Here is a 26,089-nt window from a genome sequence, read left to right on the forward strand (position 1 = left end):
AATTGATGCTTTGAATAGATTGTTTTCAAACTTCTTCCACTTCAAAAGTAACAACTGTCTATTTACTCTTTGAATGCTCTTCGACTTTTTATCTATTTATATTTGAATTTATTTTATGTTTCTTTTTTTAATATACCTATTTGATACGTATGCATTGTTTTTTTTTCTTTTCCCTTTTTTTTTCTTTCTGTTTTTTTTTTTTTTTTTTTTTTTTTTTTTTTTTTTTTTTTTTTAAAGAAACTTTATTAACTTGTGAAACTTCCTGCTTCCCTGCAGCCGGTGTCGTCTGCGCTTTTCCTCCGGTCGTGAGGGAAAGTTTTAACAGAAGAAACCGTGGAGCGGCTTCACTTCATGGATTAAACTTTAAAACAATCACAGGACAACTTCCGGACTCTATGATTCGACCAAAAACATCGACATTTATTCATCCAGTATGTACAATTTAATATGTAAACTCCTCCCAATGTGACCTGCTACAGTGAGCTAAGTCAGTTAGCAGTTTGTCGTGACTTGATTCCCGCAGGGGTTTAAACATGAAGAGTAAAACCTGTTAAATATTTGAGCTGAACACAAGCCCCCGTGTGTTTTTACATCTTATCCAGCTTAAAGTAGTTATACAATGAGTAATATGTTCTGTCAGACGGACTTCAAGCATGTTTTAACTTCACTTTTTTGTGTGTTTTATTTACTTCCTCACTGAACTTATGAGTTGTTACAGGAACTTTTACTGGTGTTTCTGTGTCACAGGCACTAAATTCAGAAACATGGAGGATCCAGACAGACCTCAGAGGAAAATGTCAACAGCAGGAGACAGTTTGTACAAAGTCCTGGGCCTGGAGAAAGGAGCATCTGCAGAGGAGATAAAGAAGGCGTACAGGTGTGTTTTACAATGATGAATTATATTCTTATATGTCTTTTTATTAAAACAACTGCACATCATATGTATACACTCACTGAGCACTTTATTAGGAACACCTGCTTAATCAGTCAATCATGTGGCAGCAGTGAAGGGCTGCAGACACAGGTCAGGAGCTTCAGTTAATGCTCACATTAAACATCAGGATGTGACATTATTGTTGATGTCAACAGTCTCTAGAGTTTACGCCCCAGTGAGCGACAGGTCTGGGGATGGACACACCTTGTTTATAAGAGAGGTCAGCGGAGAATGGCCAGACCGGACGGAGCTGATGGACAGGCTACAGTTACTCGGATAACCATTCTTTACAACTGAAGTGGATGGGCTACAGCAGCCAAGAACAGAAAGCTGAGGCTGATTAATCTGGATCTACGCAGATGGCAGGATCAGAATTTGGCATCAGCAGCATGAGTCCATGAATCCAGTCCGCCTTGTGTCAACAGTCCAGGCTGCTGCTGCGGCTGTTGCTGCTGCTGCGTGTGTAATGATGTGGGGAATGTTTTCTTGGCACACAGAGTATTGCTGCTGATCATGCGCATCCCTTTATGGCCACAATTTACCATCTTCTCGTGCTCGTGGTTACTTCCAGCATGATAATGCACCTTGGCACAGAGCAAAAGTCATGACAATGAGTTCAGTGAACCTCAGTCAGTCCAGTCACCAGATCTGAATCCAATATAACACCTGCAGGATGTGGTTGAACGGGAGGTTTGGCAGCATGAATGTGCAGATGATAAATCTGCAGAAATGATCATGTCAACAAGGAGCAGAGTCTCAAAGGAAGGTTTCCAACATCTTGTCCAATCCATGCTACGAAGAACTGAGGCTGTCTCCAGAACAAATGGACGCTCTACCTGGTGTTGTTCCTAATTAAGTGCTCACTGAGTGTATACAACCTCCGCCCCACCCTCTTTTTTCTTTTCTCCACTATCCTGCCAACAACAAACAGAAATAAAAAAAAAAAAATATGGGTGACTATTACTACAAATAAGACAGGGGATAAAACAAGAGGACAGAAGACGAATAAGGAAAAACAAAGAGCTAAATAAGTAAATGAAGTTCTTATTTTCAAAGAAGCTTAAAAATGTTTTCCAAGCAACAAAAATCCCTTTTGATCCCTTTTAGAGAAGCTAATCATTTCCAACCAAATGCAGTGCATGGCCTCAACAACACAGGGTCCATGAACTGGCGGTGAGGGCTCCTTCCACTTTAATAACTAGAGAACAGAAGGCGTCCGGCTCAAGGGAACATTCCTTGAGGCCGCAGCAGAAGGTGCAATAAATAGAGATGGTTCTAATGATGCTTTACATATTTTCTGACAAGGAAAACATGGATTTTTCAAAAATTTTGTAATTTTGGACGAGTCCCAATCATGTGTTCTAGAGCAGCTGTTTCCTGTTTGTATCAGTCACATGTGTTATCGTCTGATCTCTCACAGTCTTACGTTAGACCAGTGAGGAACTGAACGACATGTTCAAGGCAGATGGAGGACAATAAACCGAACATCTGAAATTTGTTCATTTGCATCTTCCTCCCATTTATTTAATTTATTTTTTTTTACTTATTTCTAATGTTTTCAAATTGTATATGTTTTGATGAGGAAAGTTAATAAATATGTACGTACTGTTTGCAAAAACCCTCAGTTTGCCCACAAAATAAAAAGCTAGTGAGATGAAAGAACTTATTAAAGAGTGGATGAGATTATTATTCACTTATGATCTGTTTTGCATCTGGTTAAAGGACGGAGTTTAAAAGGGAAGGACAAAGACGAATTATTCTCTCCATTAAAAAAATTAGCAAAAATCATTTTAATCTTTTGGTTCTTTTCTCCATGAAGCCCTTTGCAACTACTTATTATTATGAAATGTTGTTATAAAATACTGATAAATGTCTTTCGTGGACCTTATTTTAAACAATAAATAAATCCTGTTTTCTTCCAGTCTAGAGATATATATATATATATATATATATATATATACTGATATGTACATTTACTGATTGTAGCCCTTTGCAATATGTCCCCTTTATATTCATTTGAAAGTATTTTTTATTAGTAAGGGATCGGCACAGCTCTTGTGTAGCTTGATGGATAATATCTTAAGTTCCTCCTGACAGTAATACTTTAACCCCTGACACAGTGTCAAACATCATTTCATATTTCATTCTTCTGTTTCCAGGAAATTGGCGCTGAGGCATCATCCTGATAAGAACCCAGAAAACCCAGAGGCTGCTGAGAGATTCAAGGAGATCAACAACGCCAACTCCATTCTCAATGACGAGAACAAACGGAAGATCTACGACGAGTATGGCTCCATGGGCCTCTACGTGGCCGAGCAGTTTGGCGACGAGAGCGTTAAATACCACTTCCTCATGACTAAGTGTTGGTTCAAGGTGAGAGCTGTGGGAAGTGGTTTTTGAAATGATGTGTAACAAATGTCTGCAGATCATTTTTAATATTGTAGTTAATAATCACACAAGCTTTTTATTTTGTGGCCAAACTGAGGGTTTTTTCAAACAGTACGTAAATATGTATGAACTTTCCTTTGTGTTTAGGCACTTGTGGTGTGCTGCAGTGTTTTCACCTGCTGCTGCTGTTTCTGCTGCTGCTGTTTCTGCTGCGGGAAGTGCAAATCGCCAGAAGACGGGGAGGATTTTGCCTACATGGACCCTGAGGACCTGGAGGCAGAGATCAGAGAGCAGGATGCAGGTGAGGGACTTTTGGCTTCACTTTAACCTGTACAGTAGACGAAGGCTGACATAGAAATGCAACGCCTGGAGAAACGCGTTATATTGTTTAGTTGATGTCTGTTACATCAGATAATTTTACATTTTTATGTAAAGTTAAGTGAGGAAGTTTAATAACAGAAATAACTCAAAACTTAACAGCAAGTGAAGATGGATAAATTCAAGTTGCACATTTCTTTGAGCAGAAACCTGTTTCCTGTCTTTTTAGAGATGGTGTTTTGTCTGAAAGCTTTATACATTCAATGAAGCTTGATGAAGTCTAAAGGAACAGGAGTTAGATGAGAAGATCGCTGCCACTCTTATATCTGTGCAGGAAGTATGTGGAGCTCGTTGGTCTAGCTCAGCATAAAAACTGCAAACAGGGAGACAAGTAGCGTCGCTCTGTCCAAAGTTTCCTGGTATCTGCTCCCAGTCAGAGAAATAGTTATATACATAATAAAACAGCAAATACACTTTGGTTTTTTTTGGACAGATTAAACAAACAAGATGTAACATGTTAATAAATGAGCTCTGGTCCTGGGGGGATTTTTACTTCCCTTTTGACAGAAACAGTTTTCCTCGTGTTTTGAGTCTCTACCTGCTGCAGCTTCATGTTGAGTGTACAGTGATATCGATCTGCTCATTTAACTCTTGGCAAGGAAGTGAATTAGCATGTTTCTAAAAATGTCAAACTGCTTTTTTAAAACTTGCCCAGCTCTTGGTCTCTGTTTTTGTTGATACTTCACCTGTGGAGTTCAGCCACAATAGTAACTGAAGTTGTTCTGTTAGAAAGCAGCAGGTGATTTGCTCAGTGTTAAATTCTGTTTCACAGCAGGAGATCATGTCATAATTATTCAGCCGAGCCCTAGTGCTGCCAGTGACAAACCAGGTAAGGTTCTCCTCAGGTAACTTTCACCTGTCCTCAGCTGACTGCTGCTCTGTGCTGCTTGACGTCTCTGGCAGAACATGACACGGTGTTTAACTGTGGGCGAATTCATGTTGTGGCAACTTCTAACACTGCTGGTCCCGGGTGTTGACCGCGTCAATGCCAAATCACGTACTAACATTTTACGTAACAGGGATTCTCTGTAGTAACACCTTCCTGCAAGTGGAGGCAGCAAAATCAACTCACGTGGTATCTATTCATGATCCGTGCCCCTTATTAACTTTGCTTGCTTTCACTAATTAATAATGTTATCAGTGTTGAGCACAGTGGAAAAATAAATGTGCTAAAATGCTAAAGCTAAAGATCCAGAGCCGTTGTTCTCAAACTGTCAGACACATAAAGGAACCCACATGAATTTGGGAGATAAAGAAAAGATACGTTTCTATAATACACATGTTGTCTGTCAATTAAAAAAATCAATTAAAAACTCTTCTAACCCATATATTTTTATACCTTGCATAAATCACTTACTGTTACTGTGAAAGATTCACAAGTTTGAGAACGACTGATCTTGAGTGACTGGCTGCTCTTTGTAGAAGCTGCTCTTCGCATGGCTTCTTCTTTACTGCAGTATATTGCCTCATATGATGTTATGGTTTATTCACCACACTGAATCCCACAGCTGCTGCTAGTGGTGGAAAGTAAATTATTTTTTTAGTATTTAGAAGTATATAAGTATTATAATAATAATAATAATAATAATAATAATAATGATGATAATAATAATAATAATAATGATAATGAGCTGTGTTAATCTGATATGTCTGAAACTAACGATTATTTTCATTATCAATTAATCCCTCTAACAAAATTGATAGTTGCCTATTTTGATAATATGTTTTGTTGCTCTTAATCTGTGATTGTTAGGTTTTGTTCTGTTGGTCTGACAAGACGTCACTTCAGGAAGCTGGGATGGCCATTTTCAGTTTACTGATATTTTCTAAATTACTGGCCAATTATTCAAGAAAATAATCCCTGAAGCTGTAAAAATAAATAAATAAATAAACAGCAAAATTTGTCAGGGCCCATGTTTTTTCTCATACTTTGTTTTATATAATTGTAAACTGAATATTTTGGGGTTTTTGACTGTCTATCAGACAGAGACAAGCAGCAGGTCCTCACATTTAAAAAGATGAAGGCAGCATTTATTCTTGGTTGAACAAAGGGTTAGGGTATGAATTATTATTATTATTATTATTATTATTATTATTATTATTATTATTATTATTATTATCAAAAGTTTAAGAAAAATAATTGACCGACCTGTTCTGCTATTATGAGGATAAATAGAGCCCATGAGCGGAGACCTGTGTAATGGTGCATATTCAGTATAAACACATGATACAGTGATAAATAAATACAGATAAGGTCAGATGAGTGGTCCTTTAACAGGATTTAACTTCAATCATTCAGTTTCTCTATTGTTTTTGAAATAAAGTAAAGAAACTGTTGCTGTGATTTAAAACCTGCTGTTTTTCACACCTGCAGGTGAGAGCACACCAATTGTGATTCAGCCTCAAACGACTTACGACACCTCGGGGCCCGGAGCCGCCCAGCTGGACCAGTCCACCTGTAAGGAATGAACACCTGAATGAATGACTGAGTGAGTCGAGTCGTGACAGTGCTGAGAGCTTCAGATTCTTGACTGTCATAAAACCAGGTCATGGCTGATGATGAATTTAAACACGGTGTCTGTGTGTTTGAATCATCACAGAGGCGTTTTTGTTTACATGAATTTGATTGTGCCATAGTTCTTTTTTTTTTTTTTTTCCTTTTTAAATACCAGTGGGTTTGTCTTTGATCCAGTGTCATATTTATTTTTTTAAACATTTTATTTTTGAATATTGGGCAGTATCTGTGCTGGAGTGACAAATGACAAATTGATGCTGATCAAAGCTCTGGAAAAACAGTTTTTCATGTGCACTTTAAAATCATAAGTTTTGTATTTAAAATCCTAAAGCTGCCACATTTGTCTGAGAACATTCAGGCTCACGGGTCAGAAATGTTTTAATGTTTTCTTTTTTTTTGTTTGTTTTTTAAAAAGGCCAATTCATGTTTCTCAGATTGTTAGAGGAAAACCACTTGGAGATTTACGAGGTGTTCAGTCAGACTGCACATAGATGTGTATTGTAGAAACAAGAAAAATGGCTTACGAGTTGCGTATTCGCCCGACAGTCTGTACATCGCCCAGTGAGAATTAATAATTTAATGCTCACAGGACTTTGAGGAATAATTCTACATTTTGTGAGACTTTCTTCTTTAGAGTTAAAGAGAGTATCGACACCTCTCTCCACGTTTGTTCATTATGCTGAATTCATGTTGTATGCAACTGATGGTAGAGACGGGAAAGAATCCCAATGTTGACGACTTTTGAGTCTTCGCATCATCGGGTGTATGACCGCAGAGTCGGCTGTGCGAGGATAAAAAATACTGTATTCGTTAAAGTTGGATTTAATTGCCAGGAACAAAAGACTTTGGTTTTGTATTTGTTCATGAAACAGACTATGTGGACAAGGTTTAGTTAGAAGAGGGATTTAAATCAGATTCTGCAGAATTGATTGGATCACTAAAGAGTGGGTGTGGCTTAGTGACAACAGCGTGATATGGAGCTGCAGGACCGTTCTCCAAAAATGCAGTTTTATATTATCACCATTTAAGGCCAGTTTCATGGTTCCAGCTTTCCCTCGGAGGGGCGTGGCCTGTTCATACTGCGGTCAGGGCGGTCCTGCGTACATGGACACATTCCACATGACAACACATGGCTCCTTTGTTCGTTTCATTTGGCAGAGCAACATGAAAAAGTCAATAAAAAGTTAATAGCTTAACAAGAATGGGACCCAGGATAAAAATGAACAACACATACACACAGTGCATGAATTGACCGTCCAAGTTTATGATGAAATTTAGACCTTAGCAGACGTGGAAACCGTGAACTGGGTTTTAGCTAGTTGCTGCAAATCACATTTGATTAGATACATTTCTGTCACTGCAAAGGATAGTGAACAGTTTAGACATAAAAGTACTCAAAAAGGGTTTTTCTGACTCATGTAACAGGAGATACATGAATCATCAGCACAGACAGAGGATTGGAAATGGTTTGACTTGAACAGAACTTAGTAGTTGGAAACTGGTACTTACAAATAACTCATTAGGTATATAGCTGGTGCCGGGAGGTGATTAGCCTAGCTTAGCATAAAGAAAGGAAGCAGGGGGGAAACAGCTAGCCTGGCTCTGTCCATATATCAAAACCAAACCTCTAACGCCAACTTTCAGGAGTCTTGCTGTCACAAAAAGGTTTGCAACCTGGGTTATAGTTGGAGATGCTCTGTACAGAAGTATGCTTTATGCTAAGCTAGGCTAATCAGCTCCAGGCCCTGGCCTCAAGTTCACCGGACAGACACGAGAGTGATATCGATCTTCTCATCAGACGCTTGCAGAAATTAAGCGCACTCTCCAAAATGTGGAACTATTCCTTTTAAGAGAGCGAGTCACGGTTCTGTTGGTTAGTTTGCTGTATCTGCACATTTAGTGACCTCAAGGAGAAAAACACAAGGGGGTGGGGGTAATTTAACAGGTTCTGATGAGAGCTGCACAAATTGTAATTTTTTCTACACTAAAGCCGGCACTGTTTGATTTCTTTTTTTTTTTTGTTCTGTTTGACCTGATGTCATGAGAATGTTTTTCTCTGTGGTGTGTGAGATGACTTATTGCTTGTAGGTATGGTCAGATTGCCTCATAATGTTAAATACAGGATTCATGTCTTTATGTAACTTCAGAAATATATTTTTGATTGGAAGTCTTGTATTATATTTTACATTTCTGTTGGGTTTAGCTTCATTGGGTTGAATTTATACGAATCTGAATCTAATGGTATTTGTTATGTTTTTCTTTGGCATCAAGAATCACATAGTCAGACAATATATTTAATTAATTGACAAACGTGCCTAATAACATTCACATGGGATAAAGTGTGTTTTCAAAAGTTAGTTTTATTAATTTTGTGATCAAAGTTTTAAAAGAAAATGTGTGTATTTTGTTTTATCATCTCAACATTCCCGGGTATTTTACTGTTCTTTCAACTTTTACATTCTTGTTTGTGTAAAATTGATGTTTTAAATAAACTTGGGTGAAACTGCAAATGTCATGAAGTTGCCACAGTTTTCTGTTAGTGACCAGCACCTCTGAGCTCCGTTACCTGCCATTGGCTCCTGTTGCGCTCCACCCCTGACAGATAACAAGCATGTTAGAGCAGGTGGCGAGTTGTCCAGCTTCACTTTCCTGAAGTGTAGTCACCTGAGGATATGGAGTTATCGGCAGATTCAGAGAAACGACATTTAATTGATGCTCATTTGGTGCCTCTTTTATGGTTTGTTATTCTTTTTATCCTCATAAATTTTCTTCAGCACAGATGGTTTTTAATTTATTACTGTTATCTAATTATTTGATCACAAACTATCTAAACTTTACATTTTGTGATAGATAATTTTTGAGGAAACCAGAACACACTTCTGTCTTCTCTTAGGACGAGTTCTCCAGAGGAAAAATATTCAGACTCTGGATCTGGGTTCAGTGAAGATGCCTCCAGCGTGGACGGTCTGTGGCAACCCGACCGGCTCTGCCAGGAGACGGACGCCGTGTCGGCGGCTGAAAGTGACGCAAGACGTTTGGCCAGGAGGAAACTTTACATCGCCTGTGCTGTCAGCCTCGTGTTCATGACCGGGGAGGTGATCGGTAAGATGAAAGATGATTAACATTACTTCACCTCCCCCAAATATACCTAACGTTGGGAATTAATTTAGAAGGAGTCACCGTTGGTGTTTGAAATGTGCTTTAGGAGAAGTCACAATGGTGGAAAGTAAGAATATTTATCCAAGTACTCTTCATAAGATTTGTTGTTTTTACTTTGCATATAAAGAAAAACTGATTTTTAATATAAAACAGTGATGAAAATGATAAGATCAGCTCTATATATGAGACGAGACGAGCAAAGGAACCAAATAAAAGTAGTAAAGTTTGACCTGGTGCAACATAAACATGCTGCTATTAGACACTGGCCAGTAACAGCTGACTGCACATGTATCACACTGGTTTACTGGTTTTATGTGTCTGGTCATGTAAAAACTTTTTATTGCGTCCTTTAACCTACTCATGAAGAGTCTAGTTATTTCCTAACCAGGGATTTCTGTCCTCTGCAGGTGGATACGCTGCTCGCAGTCTGGCCATCATGACAGACGCAGCGCATCTTCTCACTGATTTTGGGAGCATCCTGATCAGCATCTTCTCTCTGTGGATCTCATCCAGGCCTCAGACACAAACCATGACCTTTGGATGGCATCGAGCAGGTGATATATGACTGCTGTTTTCTAATGCCTTTGTGAGTCAATCCTTTTCACAGTGTATTTGGAAATACACTTACTTGATGTCTTTTCCAGAGTGAGATGAGAGGATTGATAACAATATCAAAATCTGTGTGTCAAATAAAGAGAGGGCCGTAAAAAAATTAAGTCGTTATAAAAGTTTGAAACAACTTTTAGATGATGGAGCTGAGAAATTAACACAAACAAAACAGAAAATACATACATTTATTAATATATTATTTTTTCTGTCAATATTCCTTAAATGTAATATTTATTAAAAAATGAAATGTAAAAAATTCAAATGATTGAAAAAGGAGAGAGATTAAATTTCTGGTGTGTTGTGACCTCAGTGTCTCTAAAATCCCGTCTGTGGACCGGAGTATGGAGATAGAAAGGAAGCGATCAGCCTAAAGTTAGTCGTAGTAACAACATCATGAAGTTACGCATTTGTGATTATTTTGCCCTGGTTTTCTTCGAGTCTGGTAATTACTGTATACAAACTGGAAACACTAAATCCTTTAGGAGGTTTTCTGCATTAGTTCATCATAAAATGTGACCTGATCTTCATCTAAGTCACAAGTGTAGACGAACAGTGTGTTTTAAGCTAATATCACTTTAGATTTCAACATATTTTAAGACAAATTTCTCCATAAATGCAGATCATTCCTAAGGGTTTCTTTACTGTCTGATGCCGCTGTAAATGATTGAATTTATATCATTTATTGATGTTTTGTGCGACTCACTCAGTTGTTGTGTTGAACAGAGATCTTGGGCATGTCGTTGTCCGTTGTGTCCATCTGGGCTGTGACAGCAGTGCTGGTCTTATCGGCCGCACAGAGGATCACTGATGGAGACTACGACATCGACAGTCAGATCATGTTAATAACCTCAGGTTGTGCCGTGGTCGTCAACGTCCTGTGAGTGGCTCATTTTCTGGATTCTTGTGGTTCAGAGGGCGGGAAAGCAGTGGTCAGACGCTCTTTTTGTTTTTTTAAATCAGGATGGTGCTGATCCTCCATCAGTCCGGTGCGTCCCACGGCCACAGCCACGGGTTTTCCAACAGCCGGCTGCAGAGGGACGGTGAGCGCCAGAAGCACGGCCACACTCATGGGCACGGCAACGCCAGCGTGAAGGCGGCCTTCATCCACGTGGTGGGAGACCTGCTGCAAAGTGTCGGGGTCCTGCTGGCTGCAACCATCATCCACTTCTGGGTCAGTGTCGCCAAAAGCACTCAATGATAAAATATACTGTCATGTGCCAGACCTGCACTAACAGTATTGGCTTTTTCTGGAGCTTTCAAATACAGCTCATGTCCTTCATCAGTGGATGGCGTTTGCTCAGTTGTCATCCTGAGTAGAGAACGAAAGTCACATGATAACAGGTGGTTGTAAATGGCGGCAGGTTGTCGACCTCGTGTCTTGTCAAACACGGTGAGCAAACACCATCAGCTGATAAAGTCAGTGAGGTGTGGTTGAAAACTCAAAAACCTAGTAAGTGGATCTTGAGACTACTGCACTATTAATTTTAAGGCTTTCTAAATCTATTTGCTGTAAATACTGATGAGCATTAAATGAGTATTAATCCGCCGCTGACTATAGTCCCCAACAAATGCATCATTTAATCCTGTTTGACTAATATTTGCTAAATACTGCCGAGCTCAGCTATTTTGGGAAATTATTCTGCCTTTTTCAAAAATGAAACAACCATATTTTTGAGCTGTTTTTAAAGGAAACAAATGTGCTGCCACAGACGGGGCTGGGGAGTCATAAAGTGTTGAGAGACAGACTAACACAGTTTATGGGAGGATTGTTGACGAAAAGAAGAAAAATATAGAACAACACCAGCTCTATCCTTTAAATATTTAGTCATAAGAGCACAAAGATATAAATATACTTCAAAGGCCTTTAATTCCCTGAAACTGGTTGCAACTTATTATGACAGATTTGGTGACAGCTAGATAATATAAGTGCAACTGGAGCAATATATATATATAGTACAGTATCAGCATGTGGAGGCAGTGCAGACTCTTTAATCTATGGTTTTATATTTGCTTTTAATGGTATGTCTATATTCCTCACAGCCTGAATATAAAGTAGCAGATCCAATTTGTACGTTCCTGTTCTCAGTTCTTGTTCTTGCGACGACATTTCCAGTCACGAAAGACATTTTCAGGATACTGATGGAGGGTAAACGCACCTTTCTTTGCATGTGGTGACATTATAATAACACAATTTTCATGACTATAAGCTTTTCTTATTCTGCAGCGAGTGTTTTCTGTGTTTCCTGCAGCCACTCCTCAGGACATTAACGTCAACACTGTCAGAGAGTTGCTGCTGTCCGTCAGAGGAGTCGTGGCCGTTCACAGTTTGCACACGTGGAGCCTCAGCATGACTCACTCTTTACTCTCTGTCCACGCGGTTACAGGTAAAGACAAAACCAACGCTGCTTATCTGTCACAGTCTGAGAGTAGATGTGGTGAACAGCAGCAAATTCATTAGTCAAGTAGAAGCTGCTGAAGTTTAATCTTTGTCAGAATTAATAAAATGTTTTTTATTTTAAGAAGGAAACATTTATGCCCTCCTCCGTGGGTGTGGTGTGGAATAAAAACAATCCAATTGAAGCTGCTCAAACAGATGGTTAAAAATAGAAAGCCTTTCATAAAAGGTTACTGGTACTGTGTTTAAGATGATTGTAAACCATTACTTACAGAAAACGTCTGTATTCGTGTCCTCAGAGGAAGATGCTGATACGCAGATCGTCCTCCTGAAGGCAACAAAGCAGCTGCGCTCTGAGTTTGGTTTTTCCAAAATCACAATCCAAGTGGAGCGTTACGGTACCAGGACCGTGACCGTGGAGACAGACTGATGACAGCAGGAACAACCTCCTACTCACCGCTTTATGACCGGCCGATGGTACAGCTGAACGTTTTTACATTTCAAGAGTTTGTGACACTGTTTACATGGATTCTTTAAAACGTTTTGAGAGCAGCTGCCAGCTGGCATCTATACACTGCTTCCTCACTCACGTGCTGAAGATGCTTCCAGCCTCTACACACGCACAACTTCTGATCCATGTTATGTTTGCTGGTGCACAGCTACTCTCCTGTAGAGATTCAGAAACTTGGAGCATTTTGCACTTGCATAAATCCAACCAGTGTAACAGTTTTTCTCATTTGCGTATGACTAGACATGTTCAGTATTTGTTGACTGGTTGATAATATAAACTGCAACACTGTGTTTACATTAATAATTGCTTATTTCTCAGGTTTTCTGATTATTATTGACATATTTTAAAGGTTTTTTTCCTCTAACGTGAATCTTTTCTCCTGCATTTGATTCATCCTTAAATATTTTTTGAGCCTTTCGGTCAGTTCAGGTTTAATCTGCATTCTCAGAAATGTATAAATCTTTGATGCCGATTTGTTTTTGCAACATCAGTGTCGATTTATTTCAACTGACGATCCTGGTCAGATGGAAAACGGTTCCTCAAACCATACAGGCACAGAATTATTAGGCTGTACAGTACACACAACAAAGTCATCAAACAATACGTTACAAATAATCTTCACACATAATATTTAATGAGTTAGTCTGGATCGAAGTCCTGGTCAAGATAATATATGGAATATAAAGCACACGGATACGAAAGTTGTTCCTAACAAGTAGACATCAATCTGATCACATGCTCACACCAGTTTACTTGCTGAGTCAGCAGAGTAGACAACAAGTAAAAAACTAGGCAACATCTGGACATAATCTGTTGCAGGCTACCTGATAAAAAATATCTTCACAGGTGAGAATGTGAGAGTTAAATTGTTCGACATACCACAAACAACACTAGAAACTCCTGGGTGCAACATGCTTCGGCTAGTGTGTGGAGTCGGGGCGTCCATCTTTCCAATAGTTGTTGTAGGCGTCCTGGAACATGTTCTTACAGGGGATTTTAGCTTTGAGTTTGGAGCAGATGAGGAAGGAGCCGCCCATCTTTCTGTGGAGGGAGTAGGTTTCCTCAGGAGGCGGCGTCAGTCGCTCCCTCAGCATCACGGGGATGAGGCTGTGGATGCGCTCCGTGGTGCTCTGAGCTCCAAAGTTGAAGGGCTCCTCGGCGGAGAAGGCCTCCCCGAGGATCATCACCGCGTCCACGTGGGCGTTCTCCATCGCCTTATTACAAGACATTAGGAGTTAATATACAGGCTTTAAAACAAAGCTCAGCATTTAGAGAAAAACCCTTAATTTGATCGCCCATTAACATCTCAAGCACAAGCTCACTAATTAATACATTATATCTTATGTACAAAAACCGACGTGTATTTTACAGGAGGTTACGTTCCTGACTACTTCTTGGCTCCAACCAGTAATTTCCTGGAGTCTCCACTGGCTGCTCCGAGCCAAGAAATGAGCCTGATTTAAGACTCCCCCTCAAGCCTCTGTTGTTAATCTGTACAATGACATTTCAGTTGGTTCCCCAACTTAGCAGCAGACATTACAGGGTCTGTTATTTCTTTAAGTTTCCTGGAAAGAACTTTGTAATTTGGTAGAAATTATGGTCAAAATAGAGACAGAGACAATTTTTTCAAAAGCAGGTGTTGATTTCCAAAGAAACTTCCATGTTACAAAAATTAATTTAAACCTAACTAAATAGTCATTCATTATTTATTACATTACAAATTTTACATTTTTAAGTGGGACGGTATAAACTGAACAATCCGTCTCTTTTTCACCTGTAATTTGTATCAATTAAATGCAGAAGTTCTTTCTTCTAACGAGATAAGAAATGTACAGTATTTAGTGTGATGACTGATTAAATTCACCCCTGCACCAAAGATCTGTTGTCATGACAGCAACATGAGACTGGGCTCACATAGGAGGAATAATATAATATTGTTCTGACAGTGTTGTTGCAGTTCCACCTGGTGACCAGCAGAGGCCGATAAAGGTTGAATAAGACTCAATCCCACTTTAATAAATGTAAAAACCCTTGGCTAATTTGTGATTAAATCATCACAGCATGTGTGAGGTTTAGAGCTGAAGATAGTGCTGAAGGTTTTTGTGTTTTTAAACTTATTCTCAGGACTGAGCGCCTTGTTGATTTTATCCCCAGGTTAGTCCATCAGTGCACAACTGTTTAACAACAGTCATTTTTTAGCTGAATTTCACAGCGATTACAGCCTGTTGTGGTTTATTGATTCATGTTTATTACCTTTGACTCGTATCCTGTGAGAAACTTCATGTCTCTGGATCTCTGCAGGACGCCTTCTCTGTTCTGTTCTGCAGCTGCCTTAATAATCTGTGATAATACATGAGAGTCCACAAGTTAAATAAAAATACTTCTCATGAAATGTTTGGCTGCATGAAAGTAAAGCACATTATGGATCTCTAATAAAAACAGATTCTGATTCTAATGGAGGTTTTGGGTCATTTTCATTCTTTTATGTGCAAAACGTGCTCAATTTCTTGTTATAACTTGAAAGCTTCCTTATTTCAACAAGATATGTTTCCATGAAATATTGTTTTATTTTTAATGGAATATACCAAAATTAACAATTATTTTAAAGAACTTTTTGTAAACCTTGTAATAACATCATTATATGTTGGTTGGATGATACTCTGACTGTCTCATCCCAAACATGAAATAAAACTAAATTAAACCATATTAATCGGTTATGCTCATGTTTTTGGCTGGATTCTGAGAAATATTATTTATCTTAAAATACATTGATTTTATGAGATAAAATGAGAAATAAAAGAGTTTGGCATGTTATAACAACATGAAAATGTCATAAACTACAAATACTGTAAATGTAACTGTGGAAGTTTTACATTTTTTTTTTTTTTTTTACAGTTTCTTACCTCGATGTAGGTGTCAGTGAAGCTCTTATCGAATCCTCGCGTGGCTCCAAAATCCAACAACGCAACCTGATGATGTGAAACAGAGACACAGACCTCAGTGAAGAAGGAACAAATAAAACATACATACACTGTTTCCGTTAGTAACTGAGGCAAACTGACCTTGTGAGCGTGTGGATCAAAGAAGAAGTTGGACCAGTTGGGATCAGTCTGCATGTATCTGAACTCAAAAAGCTCCCTCAGGCATAAAATCAAGATCTGCTCACAAATCTGTCAGAAGAGGAGGTGAAGAAAAGGGAAAGAGCTGAACTGTGTTGAATGACAAAAATATTGTCAGGAGAAACATGAGGAGCAACAGTGTGATCCGTGATGTGCCGACATGTCTCGGGGGTTTTACAGATGGCATGTCTCTGTATTTGGCACATCACCTTAAACACCTTCAAAGCATGCAAGCGTCCTGGCAGTGCGCAGGTGTAAATTGTACTGTGAGCAGTGTTGAGTTCGGGGCGGCGTGAGGCTCTGCGGGGGGTACCTCATTCCTGAGCTCCTGAGAGAGGTCAGTGGCCTGGTCCAGAGGAAAACCAGGCACCAGCGTGGTGGTGAGGACATGCGGACTGCTCAGCTCGTCAATCACATCAGGCACATAGAAGAAGGGGTGATCCTTCAGCAGCTCTCTGCAACACAAACGGCAACAACAAAGTTAAAGGACACATGTACCCGAGCCCAAAACTGTGGTGGTGCACAGGGGTGTGTGTGTTTTTCTGGTCTTTGTAGGGAACACGAGCGGCGGCAGCCACCATGACTGAACAAAAATAGCGGTACCTACAAAAAAACATGTCACAGTACTGAACGTACAAGTGAATTCTGGGAAGTTTGGTGTGAAAACACAACAGCAAAAACTGCTTAGTTAGTGCCAAAGATGAATGTGGAAACAAAAAAGAAAACCTAAAACTGGACGTTACATTCGAAACACTGACAGTCACCACAGTTGTAAACAGCAGTGATTCCCAACCTGAGATAAATTAAACTAAAACTAAACTAACAAACTAATCATTTATATATATATATATTCCACATATTTGTGTGAAGGAGAATGGGATTACAAATTGGTGTGATGTTGATGTTAAATTTACAATAAGATGTGCATCAGTCTAAGTCAGTTGCACGAGCACCATGTGTTGCAATAAAAAGTGCATGAAAACTACTTTTGCAAGTGAGCAGGAAATGTTAAATAATAAAAGGAACAAATAAAAAGATGAAAAAACAACAAGTAAAAGACCAACTTTTGTCATTTTGGTATTAGTACAAATACAAACTTCACTGAGAACCACTGATATACAGTACTGGTTCCTAAACTGGAGGTCATGACCCCTATAAGGTGCTATGAAATGAATGTAGTGGGTCATGAGATGTTTTCCTAAGTAAATATCAATAAAAAAAATGAATTCTCAAAAATCTGACTTTTCCTCCAAACTTTGCATTTCTCTTATGAAATGCTGCAACTTTATCATGTCAGGCCTCTAAAACTGACAATATAAAACAATCTGAGCAAGAAAATACGGCACAACAAGGAACCACAAGTTATGAGGCAGGTCAAACGCAGCCTTCACTCAGTCTGTGTAGTATCAATAACTGTGAACTACTCACTGGAATTTTTTAGCACATTTTGCCTCCCTTATGTAATCACACTCCAGCGCCAGCTCACGGCTCATGACCTCAATAAGGTGCTCAGGAAACAGACCTGTAAAAGAGGGAAAATATTAAAAAGCTGAAAATCATGACATTCAAGCTGCTGGTGGAGGTTAGTATGTTGACAGTAGAGGAAGTTACAAAGATCAGACAATAGCAGCTGTTATCAAGAACAAGATAAAAAACCCTCCAACAATGTTACCGTCAGGCAGCACGTTGCTCAAACTCAGAGCAGTCATGATATTATTCACGTCACTGTCGATACTCTTGGCAACCCCAGGGTACTGAAAGAAAAGATTTGAAGGTGTGATAGCGAAGTTCACTGTGTTCTGCCTCTACGTTTTATCTCTGAGCAAACACACACTCTCACCTGAATCTTCATGGCTACCTCTCTGCCGTCCTTCAGCCTCGCTAAGTGCACCTGACCAATAGACGCAGCTGCAAACGGCTTCTCCTCAAAGTACTCCAGCTTGTCTCGCCAGTGCGGGCCGAGGTCGCTGCTGATGGCTTTCTGCGGAGAGGAAAGTATCTGTCTGACCTAATGAACTCGGTTTACAGAGTGCGAGTTGTTCTCTACGGCTCCCCATACTGTACCATCATCTGTTTAGTGGGCATGAAGTCGGCGCTCTGACGAACACGCTCGAAGATTTTGGCCAGCTGAGGGTTGATAAAAGCATCGTCTGAGAGAGAGAGAGAGAGAGAGAGTACAGTGAAACACGCTCACTTGATGCTGGTTTTAGTTAATTAGCTGTTAGTGTGCGTGCACTGTCACAATATATTTTGATAAAAAGGACACTGTGGAAAATCTTAGACCCAGTTTCTGCTTCATTGCATTTGAGTCTGTCGCTCCACAATCTTTTAAAAATCCCTAAAAAATGATGCTGTAGATGAGGTTATATATCCCATTGCTGCTTTTGAGCAAGGATGCAACGTTGGCATTTGTTTTGAGTTGTGTCTCTGTCCAACTGCCAAATAATGTCCCATATTCACTCTCTTTTAGCTCCGTTTTTGGTCCCTACCAACTCCTGAGGGAAGGATCTGGCTCTTCAGCTGCTGAATAAAGGTTTATCAGAGTTTTGGGGTTTTTTTCTGGGTGAAAACATCGACGCAACACAGTGACGTCGTGGAGCAGAAAACCAACACAATGAGCCACAACGCACCATAAAGCTCCACAGAGCTACGAGTGACATCTTTCACATACATGTAGTCACTTGATCCATTGCTAATATACAATAGTGATTATAGCAACTTTAACAATTAATCTGCAGATTAAATAAACCCCAACATAATGTTATTTTTACAATCACATAAAACAAAGGAAATCTTACAATTGAGAAAGTTAAACACCATCATTTTTTTTCAGTTTTTTGCTTGAAAAATGATTCAAATAATCGACTGATTATCAAAACAGTCACGGATTAAATGGATAGCTTTCAACCCTCTGACAACAGCTGGGTGGCATGAGGTTATTTCTGGTATAATACGTATGGACTCTGCTGGAACTACACTAGCAGCCATTGTGTTGAGGGGTGTGATGGATCACAGCTAAGGAACCACACAATGCACTAAACTGATCTGCTACAGAGGTGCACGGATTATAATAGATCAGTACTCAGGTATTAGTGATGCAAGAACGGGATGCTGTCTCGATTATGTTATTATATTTCATGTTTTTTTGTTCATGTTGAATCTGTTGGTTTGTGTTTGTGATGTTGTGCTGCATCTGGGGAGGAGCAGAATGTTTCTCTGGTGTATCGCTGATGCTGTCCCGCCCGTTTTGTATTTTTATGTCTTAGTTCAATAAAGATATTTACAAAAATAAATAAATAAATAAAAAATAGTAACTATAATTAATGGACTGATTGTTTCAGCTCTCCTCCCTCTGCTGATAAAGATCATGTGATATGATCATGTGACATCAGAGCTTTCAAACTCGTCATTCTTACAGATATAGACTGTAATTTGTCGACGCATCATATAGTTTGAATAAGAAGGTACAGTATAACTCTTCTGTAAGGCTGCAACTAACAATTCATTTCATTATTGATTAATCTGCTGATTAGTTTCTTCAGTAACAGGTTTTTTTTCCTGATACTTTCAGTAACATCGTAGTTTCCTACAGACCAATGTGCCGTCTTGCTTGTTTTATCCGACCAATATCAGAAGATATTCAATCTACTGTCACTTAAGACAAAGAAAAAGGAATGTGGGTTAAGAGATTTTTTTTCCTGAGCAGTGGACGATCATTTTTTTTAATTCTGATTGACAGAAGAGGCTTTTGGGGTTTTGGAAACACCTTCAAAACCCTGATAAGTATTTTTCAATGACCTTCTGTGTTTTTGAAAGATTGCCAGGGATTTATTTATCTTTCGGGAAAACAAATGCTTAACTCTATGACTCGATTGCAACGATAATACATGAGAGGCTCAAACTGGCGCTGAGGACATCTAATAGCAGGACATCACTGTACTGTAAGTGTTTAAAGTCAACAGACTGCAGTGTCACTATGGGGCTCAGCTGCCTACAATAGCTCAGCTGGAATGGCACTTATTGTGTTCAGCTGGCCTGAGGTTTATTTCGGGTGCTGACATTTCCTTGTTGGTAAAGGGATCTTGTTTGTTTGCCGGCGAGTCTAAATCAGAAACATGATGAAAGTGTTGTTGGGAAGCTAAAGCACCAGTTCGCTGTCTGTGTTTGGCCTCTGATGAAAGCTGAACCTTTATTCGCAGACTGATAAATGTGGGTTTCCTATCTGTAACATGCCTCTGCAGTGTGTGTGTGTGTGTGTGTGTGTGTGTGTGTGTGTGTGTGTGTGTGTGTGTGTGTGTGTGTGTGTGAGGTCCTAATGTCCCAGCATCATGTAATATTGGTCTGTACTGCGTCACTAAAGATAAATTCATCGTGTTTAATGCGATGACCGTTTTTGGATGCACCTCACCTTGAATACTGAGCATCTGTCCAAGTTTTAGAGCAGCGCCTCGGACTTTGCAGAGCGTCCGGACGATTCTCTCAGCGTTGGCTTCGGACAGGAAGGCACTCGAGTTCAATACGGATTTCTTATCACCTAAAAAAAACAAAACATACTGATCATTTAGCACAGGTGCAACTATATTTCAGCCACAGATAAGACTGTTAATGGCAATGTTTTCAATGCCGCATGCTTTCTTCCATCAATGCAGTAATGAGAACATTTAAGAGGAAACATCTGGGGGCAGAAATCCCTTGGTGGAAATGAATAAACGTTCTCTGATGGTTGGTGTTGGTGAGCGGCATTGATTAAACTGTGGATGATGTCAGTTTAGCAGATGTACAAATTCCTCCTTTTTTATAATGAGACTGGCTTTCTTTTCACAATAAGTGTTTAAATGGCCACAATATATGAACATTGTACTTCTGACTACAACTGGATTTCATTTGATTTTTATAATGTTTCGGTACAAATACTAAAACAACAATGATGGAACAAAAGATTTTCTTCAACCTCCTTTTTTTATTTTTTATTTAACAAAATAAGGTAAATTTTCTGTTAAATCAGTGTTGAATTTAAAGCAGCTCAACAAGAATGAGGAAAGTGATTGTTTAAATCAGGAACTACCTCAGAGAACAAACAGACGACACTAAGAATCTGACGAAGGATTTGACGTCAACTCTCAGACAGTTCTTGATACTTGCGACACATTTGTGGATGTTACCCAACATGTTCACTCTCATGTTAGACTATTTGAAATCGTATTGCTGACCCTTGTTAGACTGGCTGATAATCTGAGCTGATAAGTTTAAATCTTTATGGTTGTTTAAACATAATTTTCTATCGCCGGTCGTGAATTTAGTAACTTTAACCCTTTTTGACATCGTCACACACATCCCACTTTAGTATTGACAATCAAAACATTACGATTAACTCCGAATCTTCACCAACCATCAAACCCATAAAGAAAACATCCTCCTCTCATCACCTTGCTGTTGGGGTTTTAAACTCTTCTTAGCCACTTCAGCGATCGCCCCGATGCCAAGTCCAACAGCCAGACCTGCAAAAAAGAAACGAACATAAACAATAATTCACAAACTTTCTCCGAGTAGACGGGCACTGTTTGAAAAGTTAACATTATCAACCCTCTGCATCTGATAACAGCAGCATCAAGAAAAGGAGGTGATAAGCCACCAGAGGTGAGTCTAATTTCTCAGAGCAACACTCAAAGAGTCCTTGAGAGTTCAGAGGTAAACTCAGGCCAAGAAAGACGAGGAAGAAAGAACTGATACGCACTGTGAGTGTGCTGCCCTTAGATGAGACGAGAGCTAATAGCTGACAACATGTTTTATATTAGCTGGATTCTCAGGCGGGACTCTGACATGTCCCTGAAACATTTTCTCAGCTACTGATACTCTGTAATTCCAGTCCTGTGAAGGAGCACGTCAGCGCTTCCCACAGTCTGACCACAGCTCCGGAGGACTGGTGACCGAAATACTCTCAACTCAATCCAAAATTAAACTTTGATGTTCAAACACTTCATTTATAATAAACAGCGGCTGAGCTTCGAGTTCGAAAATGTTCTGGCTTTTGAGTCTTCAGCAGAGTCCGTGCTGCTTATTACATAAACTCTGCGGTGGTGAGATCCTGCAGAGTCCTCGCTGCCCTGCAGGAAGTGCAGGCGTTGTCAATGTCATTTGCACAACTTGTTTGCACAACTCGTGTCAAAAACAGTTGTGTGTTAGCTAAGAAAGCGCCAGAGTCCATTTAGGATTCTTACAATTATCTTGAGCTGATAAATGCCTCAAATTCAGAATGTGGGTTATTTCATTTGGACACAGCTCAGCATGAGGTTAGCTCAGAAACACACACAGAATGATGATTATATTTATCCTTGATTAATCTAGTGCCTATTCTCAATCAGTCATTTAATCTATAAACTGAATTATAAATCAGAAAAAAGAGAAATATTCACATTTAAGAAGCTGAAAGCAAATAGTTTTTGGCATTTTTGCTTAAATAAATGACTTTAACAAAATCATTGCACATTACTTTTCAATCGATCTGCTCACTGTTAGATCAGTACATGCAGGTTAACATGGGTGCCATGGTTACATGGGTGTAAACCATGCAGATTTCAAAATTTTGAAAAAATCTGCTTCTCAAATGTTTTATGAGGAAGTAAATTATTTCGACACATTAGTCAAAGTGTTGTGGTGGGTAAAACTGAACATTGGCAAGATGTTTACAACAAAACTCTTTTTAAGATTTAAGAAAAAAAAACGTAAAAGCAAAGCTAAAATCTGCTCTTAAAAACTGTATGAAAGTATAAGAAATCAAAAAATCCTACACTTTGATCCACCTGCCAGTGATTGGTGAAAACAACATTCCTTCATTTTTTGCTGAGCTTGCACATGTGCTTCACATTCATCATGATCACGCTTTCGCCTGCACCTGGCAGCTGCCCAGCAACCTAACACTGGTTACACAGGCCTGGCACCGGGACAACCGAGGGTCAGACGTCTTGCTGAAGGGCACACTGGCAGTAGTTCTAAATATTTGCATTTCCTGCAGTTTTTCTGGTCTGGAGATTTGGAAACTGAATTGAAACCTTCTAAAACAACGAGTGTAACATGAGTAAACGAGTAAACACACGTACCTCCAAAATTCACCAGCCTTCCTAACCGCGTGACCGGCACCTTCCTCTCTCTGGCTCTTTCACTGAGCTGAAATAAAAGAAAAAAAAAAACACATTTGAAGGATAACAGATGCTCCTGTGTGACACTGCAGCGAGAACCACAGCACTGAAATGAGGAGTAAAATAACAAACAGATGGGTTAGAGCGGATACCACTTGCTTATGCTGCTTTATGTCTGTTTTCTTGGTGTTTCTTGCTTTATCGATGTCCTCCGACGTCAGCCGCCCCACCGTGGAGTTGTCCTGGTTAAATAACCTCGTATGTCCAGACAGCAGCTGACTCGACCAGTCCCTGTGGTGTTTCAGATGTTTGGTGCTGGGTCTGCCACTGCAGGTCCCCTGTCCTCCATTTACACTTCCAATGAAACAGGTGCTGAAACAAGCTCCCATGGTTGAGTATCTGTGAAGCGCTGTGGCTGTGGCTCTGTGGACGCAGACCTCCTGCTGTTTGTTGAACGTCTCCTGGATGAACGAAACAAGATTCATTCATTCATTCATCATGTAGTTTCCTACTGTTTCTAGGTCCGGTTCATACTGACCAGGACACTACTCCTCAGATTTAGGGATGTAAAAATCTTTCCTGTAATGATCAACTAATCCCAGAGACCGTCAGGATCGCCAACCTCTGATATGATGAAGGAGCGAGTTGATTTAAGTCGACATTGTCAGGAGCAACTTGTCTAAAGATGCTGTTTAAGTGACAATTTGTGATTTTAGTTGCATTTTAGTGCCGTAAGTTCATTTAAATCAGTGGTCACAAGATTAATCTGAGGCGTCTACTATCCAAACCTGAATCTTTGCTTTTCAGTGAGATATTAGTCGTATATAATAGTTTTAACCTTTTCAGCCGACTATAAATGATTCAAATGAAACAAATCAGATTTCAGAACAAGCAAGTTTCTAGGGGTAATTATGAAAGGTGTGACAAGGGCTCACAAGCTGTTACCTCCCAGCAAAGAACAAAATCTGGGGGGGAAAGAACTACTGTCCAAAGACACCCCACAGCAGCTGAATCCTTTACAACTGAGCTCCACTCCCTGTACTTTCTATTCCAGCATCATCGGCCTCATAAAGCCGCTCACTATTGTTGTGGTGTTGATGAGGGGACGGTGGCAGAAACAGCCAGAGAAGGTATCTGGGTTGCATGTTTGTGAAACTCTATCCCAGTCTGCAGCTGCATGACGGACAAATCACGGCTGACTGCTCACCCTTGCTGATCCGGCGGCGTGATGGAAGTTGATCAGCCTCTGGTTCGCGGTGCTGGGCAGGCCGCCTGGTGTGGCTCTGCTGGCCGCCTGCTTCACCCAGGTCAGACCCCTCCAGACCACTGTGTCACCTGTCATGATGTTGTCCTATTCAGACCTGCAGAGCCAGAAATAACAGCAAGTCTCAGCGAAGCAGGTTGTTTTTAGGTTCTGCGGTGTGATGAGTGAGAGGTGAGGAGTTTGATGAGTGAAGTGGAGCAGTTTGACCATCAGCTTATGTTCCCATGCTTGTGGGATAAAGCAAGACTGCACATCCATAACATGCCTGAGCAAAACACCTAATCAAACACTGATAAAAGTGTAATATTAACTTGGCTGTGCTGTGTGATAAGAGAGCAGAAAGACAAAAACATGCACACTGAAAAGTTTTTTAAAAACAAACCTGAGACAAGGAAATATGAGTTTCATTATTTTGTGACTAATTTGACTCAATGAAATGAATAAAAATGACAGCTAGGGAAATCTAACTTCTACTCACCGATGGATGTCCTCTCAGCTCCGTGAGCGTGCACTGAGCATTGTCCAACTGCAGCACGTTCACCTTGATCTGACTTGACACAGTTTCTTGTAAACACCTCAACTGCAGCGCGGCGGCGGCGAAGCGGGCGACACGCTGAAGGACATGCAAATTTCCCCCGAGGCGACCCCGGGGGGGAGGGGGGGGGTTTAACAAACACGGGCCAATGAGGCAAAGTTCAGCCGCTGGGCCCGACTATCAACAAACCTCCACACTGGCCTGACGGAGTGTCAGTCGCTGCTCAGAGCGAGTGTGTCACGGCTGACGTGGCCCCTCAGGGCGGTGCGTCCACTGGACATAAGCTGCGTTCACGAGCGACCCGCAGCCCGGATTTTTCAGAGAGCGCATATTAGTTCACTTGAGTTTTAATTAGAATTCGCAATGAAATAAAAATATAAGATATTTTTGAGGACAATGACATAAGTCAAAGTCAAGAAGTTTTAGGTAAGTAACAAACGTAAAAGTTGTCAGCTCTATTTAATAAAAACACTTGTTTTGAAATGTAACTCTCAGATTAAATTTAACTCAAAACTGCAAAGATATAGCGATATAAACAATTTAAATGATCTGGAATTTAAAGATTATTAGCAATTATGAGAGAAACCACATTTTTTATCTTTATATTCTTATCTCGAATTTGGGATAAAATAAAACTAGTTAATTTTATTTTCAAAATGTAGCAACATTAAAGTTGCCACTTTATTTTATTTATTTTTAGCACAAAAACAAAAATACATTTTTGTATTTCTGTTACTTATCTTGCCCTCATTGATATAAACTGGGTGGACAAATAATAGAAAATCCTGCCAGTAAAACACAGCACACACAAACTACATCTTCCAAATTAACCACATAGTCGAATCAACACCTTCAACAAAAACTGACCATTATAACCTTCTTGATGTTAGGATTTATTGCAGGACTGTTTTACTAGACTGCATTAGTTTTTGCTCTGTGTATCTAATAAACTGCCAAATGAGAGCATGAATAAGATTCAGGTTCCTGGAAAATGATTAAATATACTTACTTAAGGTCCATGAATCACTGCTCCTACTTCTGCTTTGTTTCTTCACACTGCTGAGGATTTTGAAAGCAATACAGCTACTGTATATTTTAAAGTTTATAAAGTTGGTGGGACAGTGTTCAATAAAGTTGCCCATTCAT

At 39.7% G+C, this 26,089-nt stretch overlaps 3 protein-coding genes across 6 annotated transcripts; 2 read left to right on the top strand and 1 right to left on the bottom strand.

Annotated features, from left to right (window-relative positions):
• The first annotated feature begins 275 nt into the window (after positions 1–275).
• On the top strand, positions 276–8,725 carry dnajc5gb (DnaJ (Hsp40) homolog, subfamily C, member 5 gamma b). 4 transcript variants are annotated; one of them, XM_087177913.1, is made up of 6 exons: positions 276–431; positions 710–877; positions 3,094–3,307; positions 3,470–3,623; positions 4,473–4,529; positions 6,075–8,725. In XM_087177913.1, the coding sequence occupies exons 2-6, from the start codon at positions 765–767 to the stop codon at positions 6,167–6,169; spliced, it is 633 nt and encodes a 210-aa protein (XP_087034039.1). In that variant the 5' UTR covers positions 276–431; positions 710–764; the 3' UTR covers positions 6,170–8,725. The 4 variants fall into 4 exon arrangements, with proteins under 4 accessions (XP_087034039.1, XP_087034040.1, XP_023276782.1 ...); XM_087177914.1 differs by having other exon boundaries at positions 719–877; XM_023421014.2 differs by having other exon boundaries at positions 748–877.
• A 113-nt stretch (positions 8,726–8,838) lies between these two features.
• On the top strand, positions 8,839–15,348 carry LOC111665887 (proton-coupled zinc antiporter SLC30A2-like). The gene is made up of 8 exons (XM_023421005.2): positions 8,839–8,952; positions 9,109–9,317; positions 9,782–9,928; positions 10,707–10,860; positions 10,944–11,154; positions 12,024–12,129; positions 12,233–12,367; positions 12,678–15,348. Exons 1-8 carry the CDS (start codon positions 8,888–8,890, stop codon positions 12,806–12,808), a joined length of 1,158 nt encoding a protein of 385 aa, XP_023276773.1. The 5' UTR covers positions 8,839–8,887; the 3' UTR covers positions 12,809–15,348.
• Positions 13,362–25,044, bottom strand: coq8ab (coenzyme Q8A, genome duplicate b). Its single transcript, XM_023420997.2, has 15 exons — positions 24,887–25,044; positions 24,352–24,505; positions 23,297–23,605; positions 23,106–23,172; positions 21,435–21,506; positions 20,417–20,542; positions 18,073–18,158; positions 17,849–17,989; positions 17,681–17,762; positions 17,437–17,530; positions 16,322–16,463; positions 15,952–16,059; positions 15,793–15,858; positions 15,143–15,229; positions 13,362–14,103 (listed from the first exon to the last, which is right to left on the bottom strand). The coding sequence occupies exons 2-15, from the start codon at positions 24,484–24,486 to the stop codon at positions 13,810–13,812; spliced, it is 1,809 nt and encodes a 602-aa protein (XP_023276765.1). The 5' UTR covers positions 24,487–24,505; positions 24,887–25,044; the 3' UTR covers positions 13,362–13,809.
• Between the last annotated feature and the right edge of the window lie 1,045 nt (positions 25,045–26,089).

This window comes from Seriola lalandi, unplaced genomic scaffold, assembly GCF_002814215.2.
Source record: "Seriola lalandi dorsalis isolate HSWRI2012SDOR001 ecotype SW California unplaced genomic scaffold, Sedor1 jcf7180002054660, whole genome shotgun sequence".
Lineage (NCBI taxonomy): Eukaryota > Metazoa > Chordata > Actinopteri > Carangiformes > Carangidae > Seriola > Seriola lalandi.

Excerpts from the sequence above, each read along its gene's own strand:
- dnajc5gb (XM_087177913.1), top strand. The coding sequence starts at position 765 with ATGGAGGATCCAGACAGACCTCAGAGGAAAATGTCAACAGCAGGAGAC. Across the intron at positions 878-3,093 it reads GAGATAAAGAAGGCGTACAG|GAAATTGGCGCTGAGGCATC; the intron begins GTGTGTTTTACA and ends TTCTGTTTCCAG. Across the intron at positions 3,624-4,472 it reads GATCAGAGAGCAGGATGCAG|CAGGAGATCATGTCATAATT; the intron begins GTGAGGGACTTT and ends TCTGTTTCACAG.
- LOC111665887 (XM_023421005.2), top strand. The coding sequence starts at position 8,888 with ATGGAGTTATCGGCAGATTCAGAGAAACGACATTTAATTGATGCTCAT. Across the intron at positions 9,318-9,781 it reads CATGACCGGGGAGGTGATCG|GTGGATACGCTGCTCGCAGT; the intron begins GTAAGATGAAAG and ends TGTCCTCTGCAG. Across the intron at positions 12,368-12,677 it reads CTCTGTCCACGCGGTTACAG|AGGAAGATGCTGATACGCAG; the intron begins GTAAAGACAAAA and ends TCGTGTCCTCAG.
- coq8ab (XM_023420997.2), bottom strand. The coding sequence starts at position 24,486 with ATGACAGGTGACACAGTGGTCTGGAGGGGTCTGACCTGGGTGAAGCAG. Across the intron at positions 23,173-23,296 it reads TAAAGCAGCATAAGCAAGTG|CTCAGTGAAAGAGCCAGAGA; the intron begins GTATCCGCTCTA and ends CTTTTATTTCAG. Across the intron at positions 18,159-20,416 it reads ACAGATGCTCAGTATTCAAG|ACGATGCTTTTATCAACCCT; the intron begins GTGAGGTGCATC and ends TCTCTCTCTCAG.